The 15,666-nt window shown below is 48.7% G+C and overlaps 1 protein-coding gene across 2 annotated transcripts in view; it reads right to left on the bottom strand.

The window, feature by feature from the left end:
• Window positions 1–15,112, bottom strand: part of PDE6B (phosphodiesterase 6B) — a 33,992-nt gene extending 18,880 nt beyond the window's left edge. Inside the window, exons 1-3 of one of the 2 annotated variants that reach the window (XM_077750485.1) lie at window positions 14,630–15,112; window positions 10,430–10,582; window positions 9,768–9,857 (exon numbers count right to left, since the gene is read on the bottom strand). In XM_077750485.1, the coding sequence (XP_077606611.1) occupies window positions 9,768–9,857; window positions 10,430–10,582; window positions 14,630–15,097 (711 nt within the window). In that variant the 5' untranslated portion in view covers window positions 15,098–15,112. The remainder of the gene's footprint in view (window positions 1–9,767; window positions 9,858–10,429; window positions 10,583–14,629) is intronic. The other variant, XM_077750486.1, reaches the window with a different exon arrangement.
• Window positions 15,113–15,666: the final 554 nt, after the last annotated feature.

The raw sequence follows: 15,666 nt of genomic DNA, 5'->3' as shown, positions 1-15,666 counted from the left end.
GCAAATTGTTGAAAGCTGAGACAAAGAGAATCTTGAAAATGGTGAGAGAAAAGTGACTTGTCACATATAAGGGCTCCCCAGTAAGGTTGTCTGCAGATTTCTCATTAGAAATTTTGGCGGTCTGAAGACAATGGGTTGATATATTCAAAGTGCTAAGAGAAAAAAAACCCAAAACCCTGTCAACCAAGAATCCTATATCTGGCAAAACTTTCCTTCACAATTGAGAGAGGAAATAAGACATTCCCAGGTAACCCGAAGCTGAGGACATTTGTTACCACTAGACCCGCTCTGCAAGAAATATTAAAGGGAGTCCTGTAGGTGGGATGAAAGGACAAGAGACAGGAACTCAGAGCTGTATGAAGACATAAAGATTTCCATAAAGGTAAATATATGGATAATTATAAAATATAGCATTATTGTAACAATGAAAGCTAGAAAAATCATTGAAATAAATTAAAGAAGACACAAATGAATAGAAAGAACTCCCTTAGTCATGAATTGGAAGAGTTAATATTGTTACGATATCATTACCTCCCAAAGTGACCTACAGATTCAATGTAATCTCTATCAAAATTCAAATAAAAGGTTTTGCAGAAATAAAAAAAGTCCTAAAACTCATATCTCAAGGAATCTCAAGGGACCCTGAATAGCCAATCTTGACAATAAACAGGACACATACTTCTTGAACTCAAAACTCACTACAAACTTCCTTAATGCTGGCATAAAAACAGGCATATAGATCAATGGAACAGAATAGAGAGTCCAAAAATAAACCCTTGCATCAATGGTCAAATGAATTTCAACAAGGGTGCCAAGATCATTCAATGGAGAAAAGATAGTTCTTGAACAAACGGTGCTGGGAAAACTGGATGTCCCCACGCAAAAGAAGTAAGTTGGATCCTTACCTTACATCGCTTGCAAAAATTAACTAAAAATGGATTAAGGCCCTAAACATAAGACCTAAAAGTATAAAACTCTTAAAAGAAAATGTAGGGCAAAAGCTTCATGACATTGGATTTGGCAATGATCTCTCAGATAGGACAACAAAGGGCGTAGTCAACAAAATAAAAAAATAGGCAACTTGGACTTTCTGAAAATTAAAAACTTTTGTGCATCAAAGGACACTATCAACAGGTCAAAAAGGCAACCTTCAAAATGGGAGAAAATATTTGCAAATCACATATCTCATAAGGGGTGAATATGTAGAATATGTAGAGAACCCCTAAAACTCAACAACAAAAGAAAAAATAACCAGCTTCAATAATGAGCAAAGGACTTGAACAGAGATTCCAAAGAAGATACACAGATGGCCAATATACATGTGAAAGGATGATCGATAACTACTAATCATTAGGGGAATGCAAACCAGAACTACAATGAAGTACCTCTTCATGCCCATTAGTATGGCTACTATAAAAAACACACAGAAAATAACAAGTTTTGGTGAGGATATGGAGTCATTGGAACCCCATACATTGTTGGTGAAAATGGAAAATGGTGCAGCCACTGTGGAAAACAGTATGGCAATTCTTCAAAAAATTAAAAATAGAATTACCATATGAACGAGCAACTCCACTTCTGGGTATGTAATAAAAAGAACTGAAAGCAAGGTCTCAAAGACATGTTTGTGCACCCATATTCATAACAGTATTATTCACGATAGTTAAAGTGTGGAAGCAACCCAAGTGTCCATTGATGGACAAAAGGGTAGCAATATGTGGTCTATCCAGACAATGGAATTTTATTCAGCCTTAAAAAGAAAGAAATTTGAATACTTCCTGCAACATGGATGAACCTGAAGACTTTATGTTAAATGAAATAAGTGAGTCACAAAAAGACAAACACTGTGTGATTCCACTTCTATAAGGTACTTAGAGTAGTCAGAATCATAGAGATCAAAAGTAGAGTTATAGATGCCAGGTGTTGGGGACAAGGGAACTGGGGAGTTAGTATTTAATGAGGATAGGGTTTCAATTTGGGAATGTGTAAAGAGTTCTGGATATGGATGATGATAATGGTTAAACAATATAAATGTAATTAAACCACTGAACTGTAAACTTAAAAACGGTTAAGATAGTAGGTTTTATATTGTGTGTCTTTTAGCACAATAAAAATAATTAGAAAAATAAGCAAAGAGAAGGAGAAATAAATACTATGCCAACATGAATCAGAAGAAAGCTGGAGTAGCTATATCAGTTGTAGACAAAGTAGACTTCAGAAGAAGGAAAATTATCAGGGGTAAAAAGGGACATTACATAATGGTACAGAGGTCATTTCTCCAAGAAGATAACATCCTTAATGTGTATGCATCTAATAACAGAGCAGAAAATTGCATGAAACAAAAACCGATAGAACTTGAGAGCGCAATAGATAAACCCATGAGTTGGCAACCTCAGTGCTCTTCTTTCAGTAATTGATGGATCTGGCAGGCAGAAAATCAGTAAGAGTTGTCTGAAAAGCACTGGAGATAATGGACATCAACAGACCACTCCACCCCAAAATAGCAGAAAATAGGTACTTCCAAGGTTACGTGGAGCACTCACCAACATAGACCATGTTCTGGGCCATAAAACTCATCTTAACAAATGTGAAAGATTAAAAATCATAAGGAGTAATATATAGTCATACTACGGCACAATTAAACTAAGGATCAGAAATTAAACAGAAGGTAGCTGGAAAATTATAAAATATATGAAACAAAAAGCTCTTCTAAATAATACATGGGTCAAAGAAGAAGTATCCAGAGAAATTTATAAAGAGTTTGAACTAAATGAAAACAAAAATACAGCTTATTAAAATTTGTGGGATCCAGTGAAAGTGGTGCTTAGAGGGATGTTCACAATATCAAATGCACATATTAGAAGAGAAGCAAGATCCAAAATCAATAATCTAATTTTAGGAAACCAGAAGAGGAAAATGAATTAAGCCTAAAGCAAGCAGGAGTAAAAAAATAATACATAAATAATAAATATTAAGAACAACACCATGCCCCAAAATGTGACAACTTAGGTAAAATGATTTTTTTATGCCTTGAAAGACACAAACTACCAACACCCACATAAGGTGAAATAGAATAATCTGAATAGAACTGTATGTATTTTTAACTTTAATCTTATTTATTAATTTTGAGAGAGAGAGACCGTGCAAACAGGATAAGGGCAGAGAGAGAGGGAGAGAGAAAATACCAAGCAGGCTATGCACTGTCAGCACAGAACCCAATATGGGGCTCGAACTCATGAACTGTGAGATCAAGACCTGAGCTGAAACCAAGAGTTGGATGCTTAACCAACTGAGCCACCCAGGCATTCCCAGAACTGCATATATTAAAGATGTGAGAATAATAATTAATAATCTTCCAAAAAGAAAGCATCAGTCCTTGATGAATTCATTGATGAATTCTACCAAACATAGAGAAGAAATTATGTTAAATCATGAGAATCATGAGATCATGAACTGAGACAAAATCAAGAGTCAGTTGCTTAACCGACTGATCCACCCAGTGCCCGCAGATGCAAAAATTCATAATAAAATATCAACAAAATCAATCCAGTAACCTATAAAAATAATTATACTTCATGACTAAGTGGTATTTTTCCCAGGTATACAAGGCTGGTTCAACATTTGAAAATCAGTTAATATAATCTACCACATTAACAGGCTAAAGAAGAAAAAAATGACACAATCATATCAATTGATGGAGAAAAGTATTTGACAAAAATAGAACACTCATTCAGTATAAAAACTCTATGCAGAATAGAAATAGAGGGGAGCTTCCTTAGCTAGATGAAAATTCTACAAAAACCTTTAGTGAGCATCAAACTTAATGGTGAGAAAGTGGATGTTTTCCCCTAATGTTGGGAGTAAAGCAAGGATGTCCTCTCTCACTACTCATATTCAACATTGTGGTGGAAGTCCTAGCTAGTGCGATAAGACAAGATAAAGAAATGCAACGCATATAGATTGGGAAGGAAGGAATAAGACTGTCTTTGTTTGCAGATGATGTGATTGTCTGTGTGAAAATATCAAGGAGTCAATTTAAAAAATCTTCCTGGAACTAATAAGAGGTTGTTTTAAGGTCACAGGATACAAGATTAATATGCAAAAGTCAGCCACTTTTCTTTATATCAGCAATAATTGGAATTTGAAATTAAGAACACAGTATCACTGGGGTGCCTGGGTGGCTTAGTCGGTTAAGCGTCCGACTTTCGCTTAGGTCATGATCTCGCGGTTGGTGGGTTCGAGCCCCGCGTCGGGCTCTGTGCTGACTGCCAGCTCAGAGCCTGGAGCCTGTTTCGGAGTCGGTCACTCCCTCTCTCTCTGACCCTCCCCTGCTCACGCTGTCTCTCTCTCTCTCTCCTAGAAATAAATAAAACATTAAAAAAAAATTTTAAAAAAAGAACACAGTATCACTGATATTAGCATAAATCAGTGATACTGTACAAATTAACAAAATATATGGGATCTATATGCAAAAACTGCAAAATTCTAAAGAAACCAAAGAAGATCTAAAGAAATGGAGAGATATTCTCTGTTTATCAACTGGAAGACCCATTACTGTTGCCTGTTCTTTCCAACTTGTTGTACAGACTAAATGCAGGCCCAATTAAATTACCAGCAAGCTACTTTGTGGATATAGACAAACAGACTTTAAAGTTTAAATGGAAAGGCCCCTCCCCCCACCCATGGAATAATACTGCAGAAAAAACAAGTTGGAGAATTGATATTTCTGATTTGAAGACTATAAATCTATAATGATCAAGACACTATGATATTGGTGAAAACATAGACACATAGATCAATAAAACAGAATAGAGGACCCAGAAACAGACAACTGCAGGTTAGATGAAGAAACAAAGGCAATTCAATGGAGAAAGGATAGTTTTTGTACAATTTGACATCCATATGCAAACAAGTGTGTTTAGACCCAGGCCTGACACTTTTCACAAAGATTAACTCATAGACCTAACTATAAAATACAAAACTATAGGGGTGCCTGGGTGGCTCAGTCAATTAAGCTTCTGACTTTGGCTCATGTCATGATCTCACAGTTTGTGGGTTCAAGCCCTTCCTGGAGCCTGATTCGGATTCTGTGTCTTCTCCCTCTCTGCCCCTCCCACTCATGCTCTGTCTCTCTCTCTTTCAAAAAATGAATAAACATTAAAATAAATTAAAACACAAAACTATAAAACTCCTAAAAGATGACATAGACGAAAATATGGGTGACCTTGAGTTTGGTGATGAGGTGGGGTTTTTTTTAAGTTTTTATTTTAATTCCAGTTCTTTAACATACAATGCTATGTTAAATCAGGTGTACGACACAGTGATTCAGCCGTACCGTACATCACCCAGTGCTCATCACCACAGGTGCCCTCTTTAATCCCCACCACCTATTTCCCTCATCCCCCACCCGCTTCCCCTCTGGTAACCTTCAGTGTTTTCTCTATAGTTTGAAGTCTGTTTCTTGGTTTGCCTTTCCCTCTCTTTTCCCTTTTGCTTGTTTGTTTTATTTCTTAAATTCTACATATGAATGAAATCATATGGTAGATTTGTCTTTCTCTGACTGACTTATTTAGCTTAGCATGACATATTTTAGCTCCATCCATGTTGTTACAAATGCCAAAATTTCATTCTCTTTTATGGCTGAGTAATATTTCACTATACGTATATATGCTATGCTTTCTTTATCCATTCATGTATCGACGATGAGTTTTGAGATACAACACCTAACTACAATTGCTAAGTTGGGCTTTATTAAAATTTATAACTTCTGGGGCGCCTGGGTGGCTTAGTCGGTTAAGCGTCCGACTTTCGCTTAGGTCATGATCTCACGGTTCGTGGGTTCGAGCCCCGCGTCGGGCTCTGTGCTGACAGCTCAGAGCCTGGAGCCTATTTCAGAGTCTGTATCTCCCTCTCTCTCTGACCCTCCCCTGCTCACGCTGTCTCTCTCTCTCCTAGAAATAAATAAAAATATTAAAAAAAAATAAAATGTATAACTTCTGTTTTTCCAAATACAGTGTCAAGAGAATGAGGAGGCAAGCTATACAATTGGAGAAAATATCTGCAAAACACACATCTGATAAAGGACTTGTATCCAAAATTTTGAAAAACTTTAAAAATGAAACAATAAGAAAACAGAAAACTAATTTAAAAATGGGCAAAGATCTGGACATTCCCTCAAAGAATAAGGTACAGATGACAAATAAGTATACGAAAAAATGCCTAGTAGCATTCATCATTAGGGGATTGTAGATTAAAACAAAAATGAGACACACCTATTAGGATGACTAAAATCCAAGTAACTGACAATATTGAAAACTGATGATAGGAATTCTCATTCATTGTTGATAGGGATGCAAAATGGCACAGTTGCTTTTTGGCAGTTTCTCACAAAGTTAAATACAATTAAAGGCGCCTGGGTGGCTAGTTAAGCAGCTGGCTCTTGCTCAGGTCATGATCTCACATTTCGTCAGTTCGAGCCCTGCGTCGGGCTCTGTGCTGACAGCTCAGAGCCTGAAGCTGCTTCAGATTCCATGTCTCCCTCTCTGTGCCTCCCCTGCTTGCTCTCTTTCTCACTCTCAAAAAATCAATCAATCAATCAATCAATAAACAAACATTGAAAAAGGTTTTTTTTTTAAAGTTAAATACAACTATACCATGTTATTCAGCAGTTTCACTCCTTGGTATGTACTCAACTGATTTGAAAGCTTACATCTACACAGAAACCTGCACACAAATGTTTTTAACAATTTTATTCACAATTGCTCCAAACTGGAAGCAATCAAGATGTCTTTCTATAGGTGAATGTGATACATTCGGACAGTGGAATGTTACTCAGCACTAAAAAGAAATGAGCTATCAAGCCATAAAAAGACATGAAGGAATTATAAATTTAAAAAAAATTAATGTTTATTTTTGAGAGAGAGAGAGAGTACAAGCAGGGCAGGGGCAGAGTGAGGGGGGCAGATTATCCAAACTGGGTTCTGTGCTGACAGCAATGAGTCTGACGTGGGGCTCAAACTCGTTAACTGCAAAATCATGACCTGAGCCGAAGTTGGATGCTCAACTGACTGAGCCACCCAGGTGCCCTTAAATTTTTTTAACGTTTATTCTTTTTTTTTTTTTTTTTAAGAGAGAGAGAGAATGAGAGTGAGACAGAGCGTGAGTGGGGGAGGGGGAGAGAAAAAGGAAGACACAGAACTGGAAACAGGCTCCAGGCTCTGAGCTGGGAGCATGAAGCCCCACACAGGGCTCAAACTCACAAACGGTGAGATCATGACCTGAGCTGAAGTCAGATGCTTAACCAGCTGAGCCACCCAGGCGCCCCAAGACATGGAGTAACCTAAATGCATTTTACTAAGGGAAAGAAGCCAATCTGAAAAACTACACACTGCATGGTTCTAACTATATGACATTCTGGAAAAGGCAAAACTGTGGAGACAGTAAAAAAGATCAGTGGTTTCCAGAGGTTCAGTGGAGTTGAGGATAGAGGTGAACAGGTGGAACACAGGGGATTTTAGGGCAGTGAAATTATTTTTTATGATACTGTAATAGTTTATAACTGTCATGATGCATTTGTTAAGACCTATAGAAATTTATAGCAGAAAAAATGAACCTTAATATGTGCCAATAGAACATTTAGCAGGTTGGGGGATTCCATGAAATAATGCAGACTCTGACAAGAGAATCAAACTGTAACACGAAACCACCTCACTGAGGGAGGCAGAGAAAAGGTGCTGATGGAGGTATTTTTGGAAATGAGCAGAGTCTTGAAAGACTAAAGGCAAAAGAAGCTGAACACAGACACTGCCCTCTGCGTGGTTAAGTTGTCTCCCAGGGGTTAAAAATTATGTTCTTGCTGTGCACATACACTAGAACTGAAGAACTAAGTAAATGAGTGGTGGATGATCTCACTGTTGGAGTGGAAATCTGCATACCACCCAGAGGAAGAGGCCAGAAGATCCTTGTGGTGACAGGTTACATTGTAGACACCAGCAAGAACTCAAGTTTAACTTAATACAGATTCATGGTTACACACAGAAATATTTGTAGATGTGTGTATGCACAGAATAGTATGCACACATGTACTTCCTTACTCTGTCAGCTGACAGGACCTTGAAGCTGACACCCCAGTAGCAATGAGCACACCCAGTGCCCAGATCTTTATTTCTAAGACCATTCCCCAATAAAAGCAACCAGGGCTCCTTGAGGAATTGCTGATTCCAGGACTGGACAGGAAATATACAAACAATCCTGGAGCATCAGAAAGTAAGTGACGTGCCACCCCCCCTACCCATCCACCAGCCTAATAAACAAAAACACCCCAGAATAATGGGGTCAATGGGTTGTGTCAGATAGCACAGGAGCTCACTGCAAGGCTCCTAGTGGCTACAGTCAGAACAGAATGAACAACAAAATCAGTAAAGTTGACTAGGGTTATCATTGAAATACTCGTGACTCCAAACTGATGTAAATAAATGACTGTACAAATTGATAAATGGGTGAGGGGGGACATATATCCAGTGCAAACCCCTGTTCCTACAGTGTGGGGCTCACAGCAACTTCCCCCCAAAGGGCACAGTCAACTGGTGGCCTTTCTAGACACCAGTCTCTCTGTGTCATGCCAGCCTCACAGCCCCTTAGCTGTTCCCCAGCCAGCCCTATGCCCTGTCTGACCAGCCTCCAACCGGGCAATTATGTCCCTCAAGGCCTCAGGCCATGTTTTTCCCTCTGCCCAGGACACCCCGATGTCCTCACTGGAGGGTCCTCCCACCACCCCTCTGCACAGCCGTGCTGGAGCACCCGGCTGCCCAGCCTCATCCCCATGGCTTTGGCTCCAGACCCATGTGGCCATCGCCTGTCGGAGGTCTCGCTCTCAGAGGCTTTTTTCTTCTCCACACGTGGGGCTGGCCTATTGCCAGAAGACCCTCAGGGAACCCAGATCGCCTGCCGAGGCTGCTCCTTCTGTAGCTCATGGGTCAGGAGGAGGCCCTGAAACAGCCTTTCTGAGATAAGTGCAGGAACCTCTTTTCATTTTAAGTAAGTTTACAGCAGGTACCCAGGATGCATTCAGCGTTTGCAGACAGAACAGACAGTGGGGATGGCCTAGAGTGACCAGTTCATCCTCAACATCTTCTGAGGCTCAGCCTGGAGGCCACAGAGTGGCCCAGCCCAAGGCCCAGAGTGACAGGAGCTGCCTGTTCGTCCTCTGTCTCCCAGGGCTGCAGTGGGCCCGGCCCTGAGCCAGGAGGACGCAGAGGGGACCTACCACACGCGCCCATGAGCTCTGCGTCTGTCCCTGAAACATAAGGCCCTGCCTTGCTTCTGTCAGGCCCCATGCTCTCCTGGCGGGCGTAGCGGATTCCAGGGGCAGAACCCGCCAGGGGACTCAGCCAGTGAGTGACAGACCTCTGTCCCTGTTTGTCTTTCGCCCCAGCTCCTGCCATAGAGTTTGAGGCATCTTCAGAAGCGCGCCTGCAGCGTTCGCAGGGACTCACACCCCCTGGGCCGGGGGTGAGTCAGCACGGGCAGATGGCATCAGAGACCCAACCTCTTTGGGGTCCCAGCTGCACAGTGGGTTCCCGACACTGCCTCACGGCACACTCTCAACATCACCCCACAACCGCCAAAGCCGTGGGACTCTCTGGAACCTGCCCAGGCGAACACAGCACTGTCTTTGTCCAGGGACACGGGGACAGGGACAGACTCGGACATCTCAGAGGGTGGGGGGCTGGCGCAGGATGGCCCACCCTGGGTGCACGCACAGGTACCTGGCCTCGGCGCGTCTCACAGTTGTGAAGGTAGCTCAAGTGGTAGATCTTCAGGTTTAACATGCCAAAATTCAGGTACTTCAGGAAAACCTGAAACAAGAATTAGAACAACAGGAGGCTTTTTTGGTTTTGTTTTGTTTTAATGTTTTATTTATTTTTGAGAGAGAGAGATAGAGACAGTGTGAGCAGGGGAGGGCCAGAGAGAGAAGGAGTTACAGAATCCAAAGACAGGCTCCAGGCTCTGAGCTGGCTGTCGGCACAGAGCCCGACATGGGGCTCAAATCCACGACCGTGGGATCATGACCTGAGCCAAAGTTGGACGCTTAACTGACTGAGCCACCCAGGTGCCCCATAACAACAGGAGTTTAAAACCCTAGTTTTCAGAAGGTGCTCGGGTGTGCAAGGGTGCAGAGATGCCCAGTTGCCTGGAGCAGGGTGCGTATGTGGCACTGATCTCAGCACACGCAGGCCCACACACGTGAAGACACACACAGCAGTGTAGGAGAAACACGTACATGAGCCCTCAGAGCTGAGCAGAGGAGAGGTATACACACAGACACCAAGAGAACATGTGTGCGCCCCGCCAGGCCCAGGACAGACCTGGGGACAGGGGTGGCCTGCATGCGGAGACATGCACGCCTGAAAGGGCCCCCAACACTCACATCTTCATCTTCACTTGTGAAGCACGGGCCATCAAGCTTGTTCACGGCCATGATGACAGCCACCACATCTTTGCCATTCATGATGGGCGTGGCCAGGATGTTCTTTGTCACATAATCGGTCAGCTCATCAGCAAAGGAACTGAAGTGAGGACACTGGGCAGCAAGAGGGGAGAAGAGAGAGGCCGTCATTCTGTGGACCTAGAGCCCTGGCTCACCCTGATCCGGGGGGCCCAGGGCCAAGCCCCACAGAGTCCCCTGCCTAGGCCAGTGCTGAGACGCAGGCGCTGGCATCAGGAGCCCAGGCAGCACAAGAAGACATGGCTCGCGGCCTGTCCTTGTGGCTGCAGGCCGGCTGGGTCCCTATTCCCCCAGCTGTCGCCCCGTAAGCCTGGCCTGCGTCCTTCTCCCTCCCCGGGGCCCTCGTAGGTCAGGCTGCCGGCTCCTCTGTCCCCTCCCCTTGGACCAGCCCCCATGTGCTCCTTCCCAAAAGTGTGTGGCCAAATAAAGGGCGAGTGAGAGTCGTGCTCCAGCCAGCGTGTGCTCTATAGGGCCTGCTGCCCCTCTGACGAGGCATCTGTCCCTGTCCGTCCCCAGGGCAGGTCCCGCCAGCTCTAGGGCTGCTCCTCGGGGTCTCCTTGATTGGGAACTGACGGACGGGCTTTCCACAGGGAGCCAGTGAGCTGAGCTGGGTTTTGACCCAGATGATGGAGTGTTACCAGGATGAGGCCTCCCCAGGTGACTGGGGCTCTGTCCTTCAGACTGGGTGTAACTCCAGCTCCACCTTCATACTCCCTGGGTGCTGGTATTTATTCACATGAGGCCAAAGTGACCAGACGCAGAGCTGCAGCAGATGGCTCAGAGTTGGACTGCTTGGGTTGGGGCCTGGACTTGCCGCCGCGTCACCTGGCGCAAGGCTGGGACGGCCCTGGGCCCCTGTCTTCACCAGTCAGCTTGGGTTGAGTGAGGCAGTCCCTGTAAACGCTCCCTATGTTTTGTTATTATTACTAGTTAAAAGCCTTCTGGGTTTACTCAAGGACTGTTGGTCCTGTGGCAAACAGAGGGGTGACTGACCCCATGTGACTTCCGGTGACTTCTCTGTGGCTCCGCCCTCACGTGGCCCAAGGATGCTGCGACCGCTGCCCGGACTCCCTTGCACGGGCAGCTGGGCCACAGTGCAGGCCAATGGGAGGTCAAATGAGAGGGAGCCTGCTGGGAAGGAGGGCAGCCATGTTCTCACCAAGACGTGGGAGCGTCGGGCACCGACTAGTCTCAGGTCCTTCCCTGCCTGATGACTGGAGAGGGAGCCGTCACCCGCAGCCACAAGGCGAAATCAATACTGGAGCCCTGGAGGTGGCAGCAGCCTTGAGCAGTGGCACCAGTGTTCGTGGCACCAAGGGAGACACCTGTCTCACCACCTCACCCCAGGCCAAGCACAGGCGGAGCTCAGGGCCCTGCTCGAGGTCCCGCCTTTGCTATTTGTGCTCTCTGCTCACCTTCCTGGCACCTGCTGCTCTGGGGTTCTGCCCTCCTGGCCACACAGCTCAGTGTCCTGGCCGGCCTGTAGCTGTACCCCAGACTTGCCCTACTGTCCTTCAGCCGGGCTCCCCCTTCTCCCCTGGGGCCCCTCCAGCTCCGCCTGCTCCTGGGGCCCCGCCCCGCACCAGCTCCCCCTGCGCCCCCTGCTCCCTGCGCCCCGCACCAGCTCCCCCTGGGCCCCCTGCTCCCTGCGCCCCGCACCAGCTCCCCCTGCGCCCCGCCCCGCAGCAGCTGACACCCTTTCTTGCTTCTGCCACACTGGGACCCTCGCCCTGACAGTGTCTCTGCAGGCAGCTGTCACCCCTGCAGCACCCCAGGTGCAAAGTGAAGGGACCCTCAGGAAGGCCGAGAGTAGGTTCCGGCCAAGAGCTGTGCTGTCTGAGCAGAGTCCCTCAAGGGCCGGGCTCACCTGCGCCCCGTGCGCGTGCCCAGGTCCCTGCCTGCGCCTCCTCCACGGTGTCCGTGTCACTGTCCCACCCCGCTTCTCTGCTGAGCGGCCCCTACCTCACTCAGAGCCTCTACCACCTGGCGGGCAAGGGGCGGTGCCGGAAGCAGGAGCCCTGGAACCGGACCTTCCTGTAGCCCCAGGCCCGTTGCTTCCGAAGCCTCGCGCCTGAAGCTTCTGCCCGCTCGGGAACCCACCCACCGCCGCGGAGGGGAACTGGCGGCCTCTGGGCACCTCCTGCCGCCTCCGCCTCAGTGGGTCTAGGGCTCCTGTGACGGCTCCCAAGCGCCCCCAGCCCCGTCGGCACTGCCCTGACCTCCGCCTTGCTCGCCTGCCCGCTTGCTGGCATATCTGTGTCCTGCACGGCCTGCCGCCCTCCTCCCTCTCCAGGGTTGGCCTGGCTCCGAGACCTCCCCACAAAGCCGTGCCCCTAACCCCAGTCTAGCCTCCTTCGGCCCCCCAGTAGCCGCCGCCACGGCTGGGGTCTGCGTGCCTTGGCAACATGCAGGACCCCGTGGACTGTTTCCGGGCCCACAGCTCTTTGGAGGGGAGTCAGAGACCCTCCCAGAGCCATGTCCCTTCTGCCTGGCTGCCTTGCCGTGAACCCTCGGGGGTCTTCAGAGCTGCAGAGTGACGGTGGGGTGCTGCCGGGGCGTCCTGCCCCCCCGCACCGGCGGCCCTTGCTGCCCCCCAGGCACACTCTGCTCTCCCAAAACAGCCTCCGTGCTTTTGTCACCGCGCGAATTGGGTGCTCGGCTGGAGCCTCAGCTGGAGCAAGGCTTTCTGCCTCAGTATCCCCTCTGAAGACAACGTGAGTTGGGAAGCCTGACACTTGAAATGCTTAGGGCTTTGTGACACACTTAATGGAAATGTGCTTTTTGGCTGATGTTGACTCTGGTCTCAGTTCTACCGCATCTGAGGTAAACAAGACCCAGCACAGCCCTGAAGATTGAGGCCAATGCTGTGTCCCTGGCCCCCTGGGGGAGAGATTAGGGTAGGCTGTCCTCATGGAGGCAGAAGGGTCTCAAGAAGCCAGGGCCCCAGGGACGGAGAAGGCACAGGACCTAGGCTAGCCATGCCACCTGAGCCAGACCCTCACACAGCACAGGCTTGGGAGGACAGACCTCCGGGGGCTGAGAGGCCCACCCCAGGCGCAGGATGTAGAGAGAGAAGGGGCAGAGAAAGTCGCTCAGTGCAGGCCCCTGCACCTCTCCCCACTGCAGAACTCCTTATTTTCCTGTTAATTCAGGCTCCTGATATTCTGATGCTTGGGTGACCCATTTCTTAAACGGGAATGGAGATGAAGCTAATCCCGAGATTACTATATTCAGGTCGCTGGACCTGGGGTTGTTTAGAGCAGATAGGTTTAAGAGGATTGCCACCACTTCCTTCCCAGGGGCCTGAGGAGGATGTGCACGTGTCTGTCTGTCTCCAGGGACTAGGGGGCAGCGGCTGTTTTGGGAGAAGCCCATCCCAGTGGGCAATCCCCTCTAGACTCCTTCACTGAAAGTGGACGAGGCTGATCTCGCTCAGGGCCCCTACGCCCCCCTCTCAAAGGGGGGAAGGGAGAGGAGGAGAGAAGGCAGTGGCTCCCCTTCCGCCCCAGCGGCCCCTTCCTGCTCCTTCTTGGAGCCCCTCATCCCCACGCCCACACTGGAGGCCCTTGCCCCTCACACATGTCCCACCCATCCTGTGCCACCCCAGGCTTCCTGGCCTCCTGTGCTTGCCCCACACCCACCCTCTTCTCACCCGACAGGAGCCTGGCCTCCGGCTTCTCAGCTCCATGTACTGCTCCCTACCCTTCCTGCCCCCCCTGGACCAGCCCCTGGTCTCCCTCTGCTTCTCCCGAACCCGCAAGCTTGCCTGTGCCAGCAAGCAGCGTGGTCTCCCGGGGGGTTGTTAGTTTCAGGCTTCAGGGTCCACTGGCCCTTCCTTTCTGGGCCTTCGCACAGGCCCCTGCCCTGATCCCTTCCCCCAAGCTCCTGAGCAGAGGCCTATGGGTCAGGGAGGCAGCAGGGCTTGCCCAGGCCACCCTCCCAGCCAACTCGAGGCTGGCTTCCTTCCTTTCTGCGAGCTCCGGACCAAGCCACCCCACTCAGCCCACTGCCCCAGGCTGCCTTCCTAAAAGCAGAGGTCCCCACATCGCCTGCAGGCTGACCAAGTCCATGGGACTGGGAGGGACGCCTCGCCAGCCCCACCAGTTGTGGCCCAGAACCCACCTCTGTCACGTCTTTGATGTTCACCATCTTCTTGGTCTGAGCCACATGGCCCACAACCCCAATGTCCAGTGGGAAGACGATCTCAGAGTCGGGGGGCACCAGGCAGTCCTCCAGGACGCTGCTGGGCTGCACGCTGAAGAGGCGTGTGGCGAGCTCAGCCACGCCGTTGCGCTGGCGGTACATGAAGAGGCTGCAGCGGTCAGCATGCAGGATGGTGCAGAGGCGTCGGAGCATCTTGAAGACCACCCGCTCCATGTTCACGCTCTCCTGCATGTCCTGGACCAGCTCAAACAGGGCCGCGCTCTCCTCCACCTGGCACAGCTCGCGGAAACTGGCACAGTCCAGCGGCTGCCCATCCTCGCAGGCGCCAGCCACATGCTCGGGGCTCAGCTTCTTCTCAAAGTACTGGTCTGCGAAGCTGGGGTTCTGGTCAAGGAACTGCTGCACGTGCTCCTCACTGAGGCTCATGGTGTCCCCCTGCCCGTCCAGGAGTCGTGGCCGGTCCCCAGGCACACACAGACTCCCGGCGAACACTGTCATCAGCAAAGCCTTTCTTAATGACGATTACCGAGTCCTGGGAGGACACCAGCTGACTCGCCCACACTTGCCCCCCTTGCCTTCGATCTTGGGCTTGGTCTGATTTTCCCAGGGGTGGGTGATGGGAGCTCAGGGGCTTCTGCCTGTGGCAGGGGTCCTGGGCAGCTGGGGGTAGGGCGCTGGCTTCCAGTGGGGCAGGCCCTTACACCCAATCCCCCAGGGGGGTAATCCCACAGACACCATGACCCCTTCTGCCTGGGGGATTGCCTGACAATTCTGGATGGTCCAACAGGCACCCCCACATCTCCTGGTGCTCATACCTGGACTCAGGTGTGCTGGGGAGGTGGGGCGCCAGCTCTCCCCCTCGGGGAGATGCAGCCCAGCCCTAGGCAGGAGGGGTCCCTCCCTATGGTGCCGGAGGTCAAGAAGTGCAGCTCCGTGGCTCCATCCTCACGGAGGGAAGTAAGAAGGGAGGAAGAAGGTCCAGCATCCAGTGTGAG

Source organism: Crocuta crocuta, unplaced genomic scaffold, assembly GCF_008692635.1.
Source record: "Crocuta crocuta isolate KB4526 unplaced genomic scaffold, BGI_CrCroc_1.0 scaffold179, whole genome shotgun sequence".
Classification (NCBI taxonomy): Eukaryota; Metazoa; Chordata; class Mammalia; order Carnivora; family Hyaenidae; genus Crocuta; species Crocuta crocuta.
The sequence above is the reverse complement of the archived record's forward strand: the minus strand, read 5'-3'. Positions and strand labels throughout refer to the sequence as shown.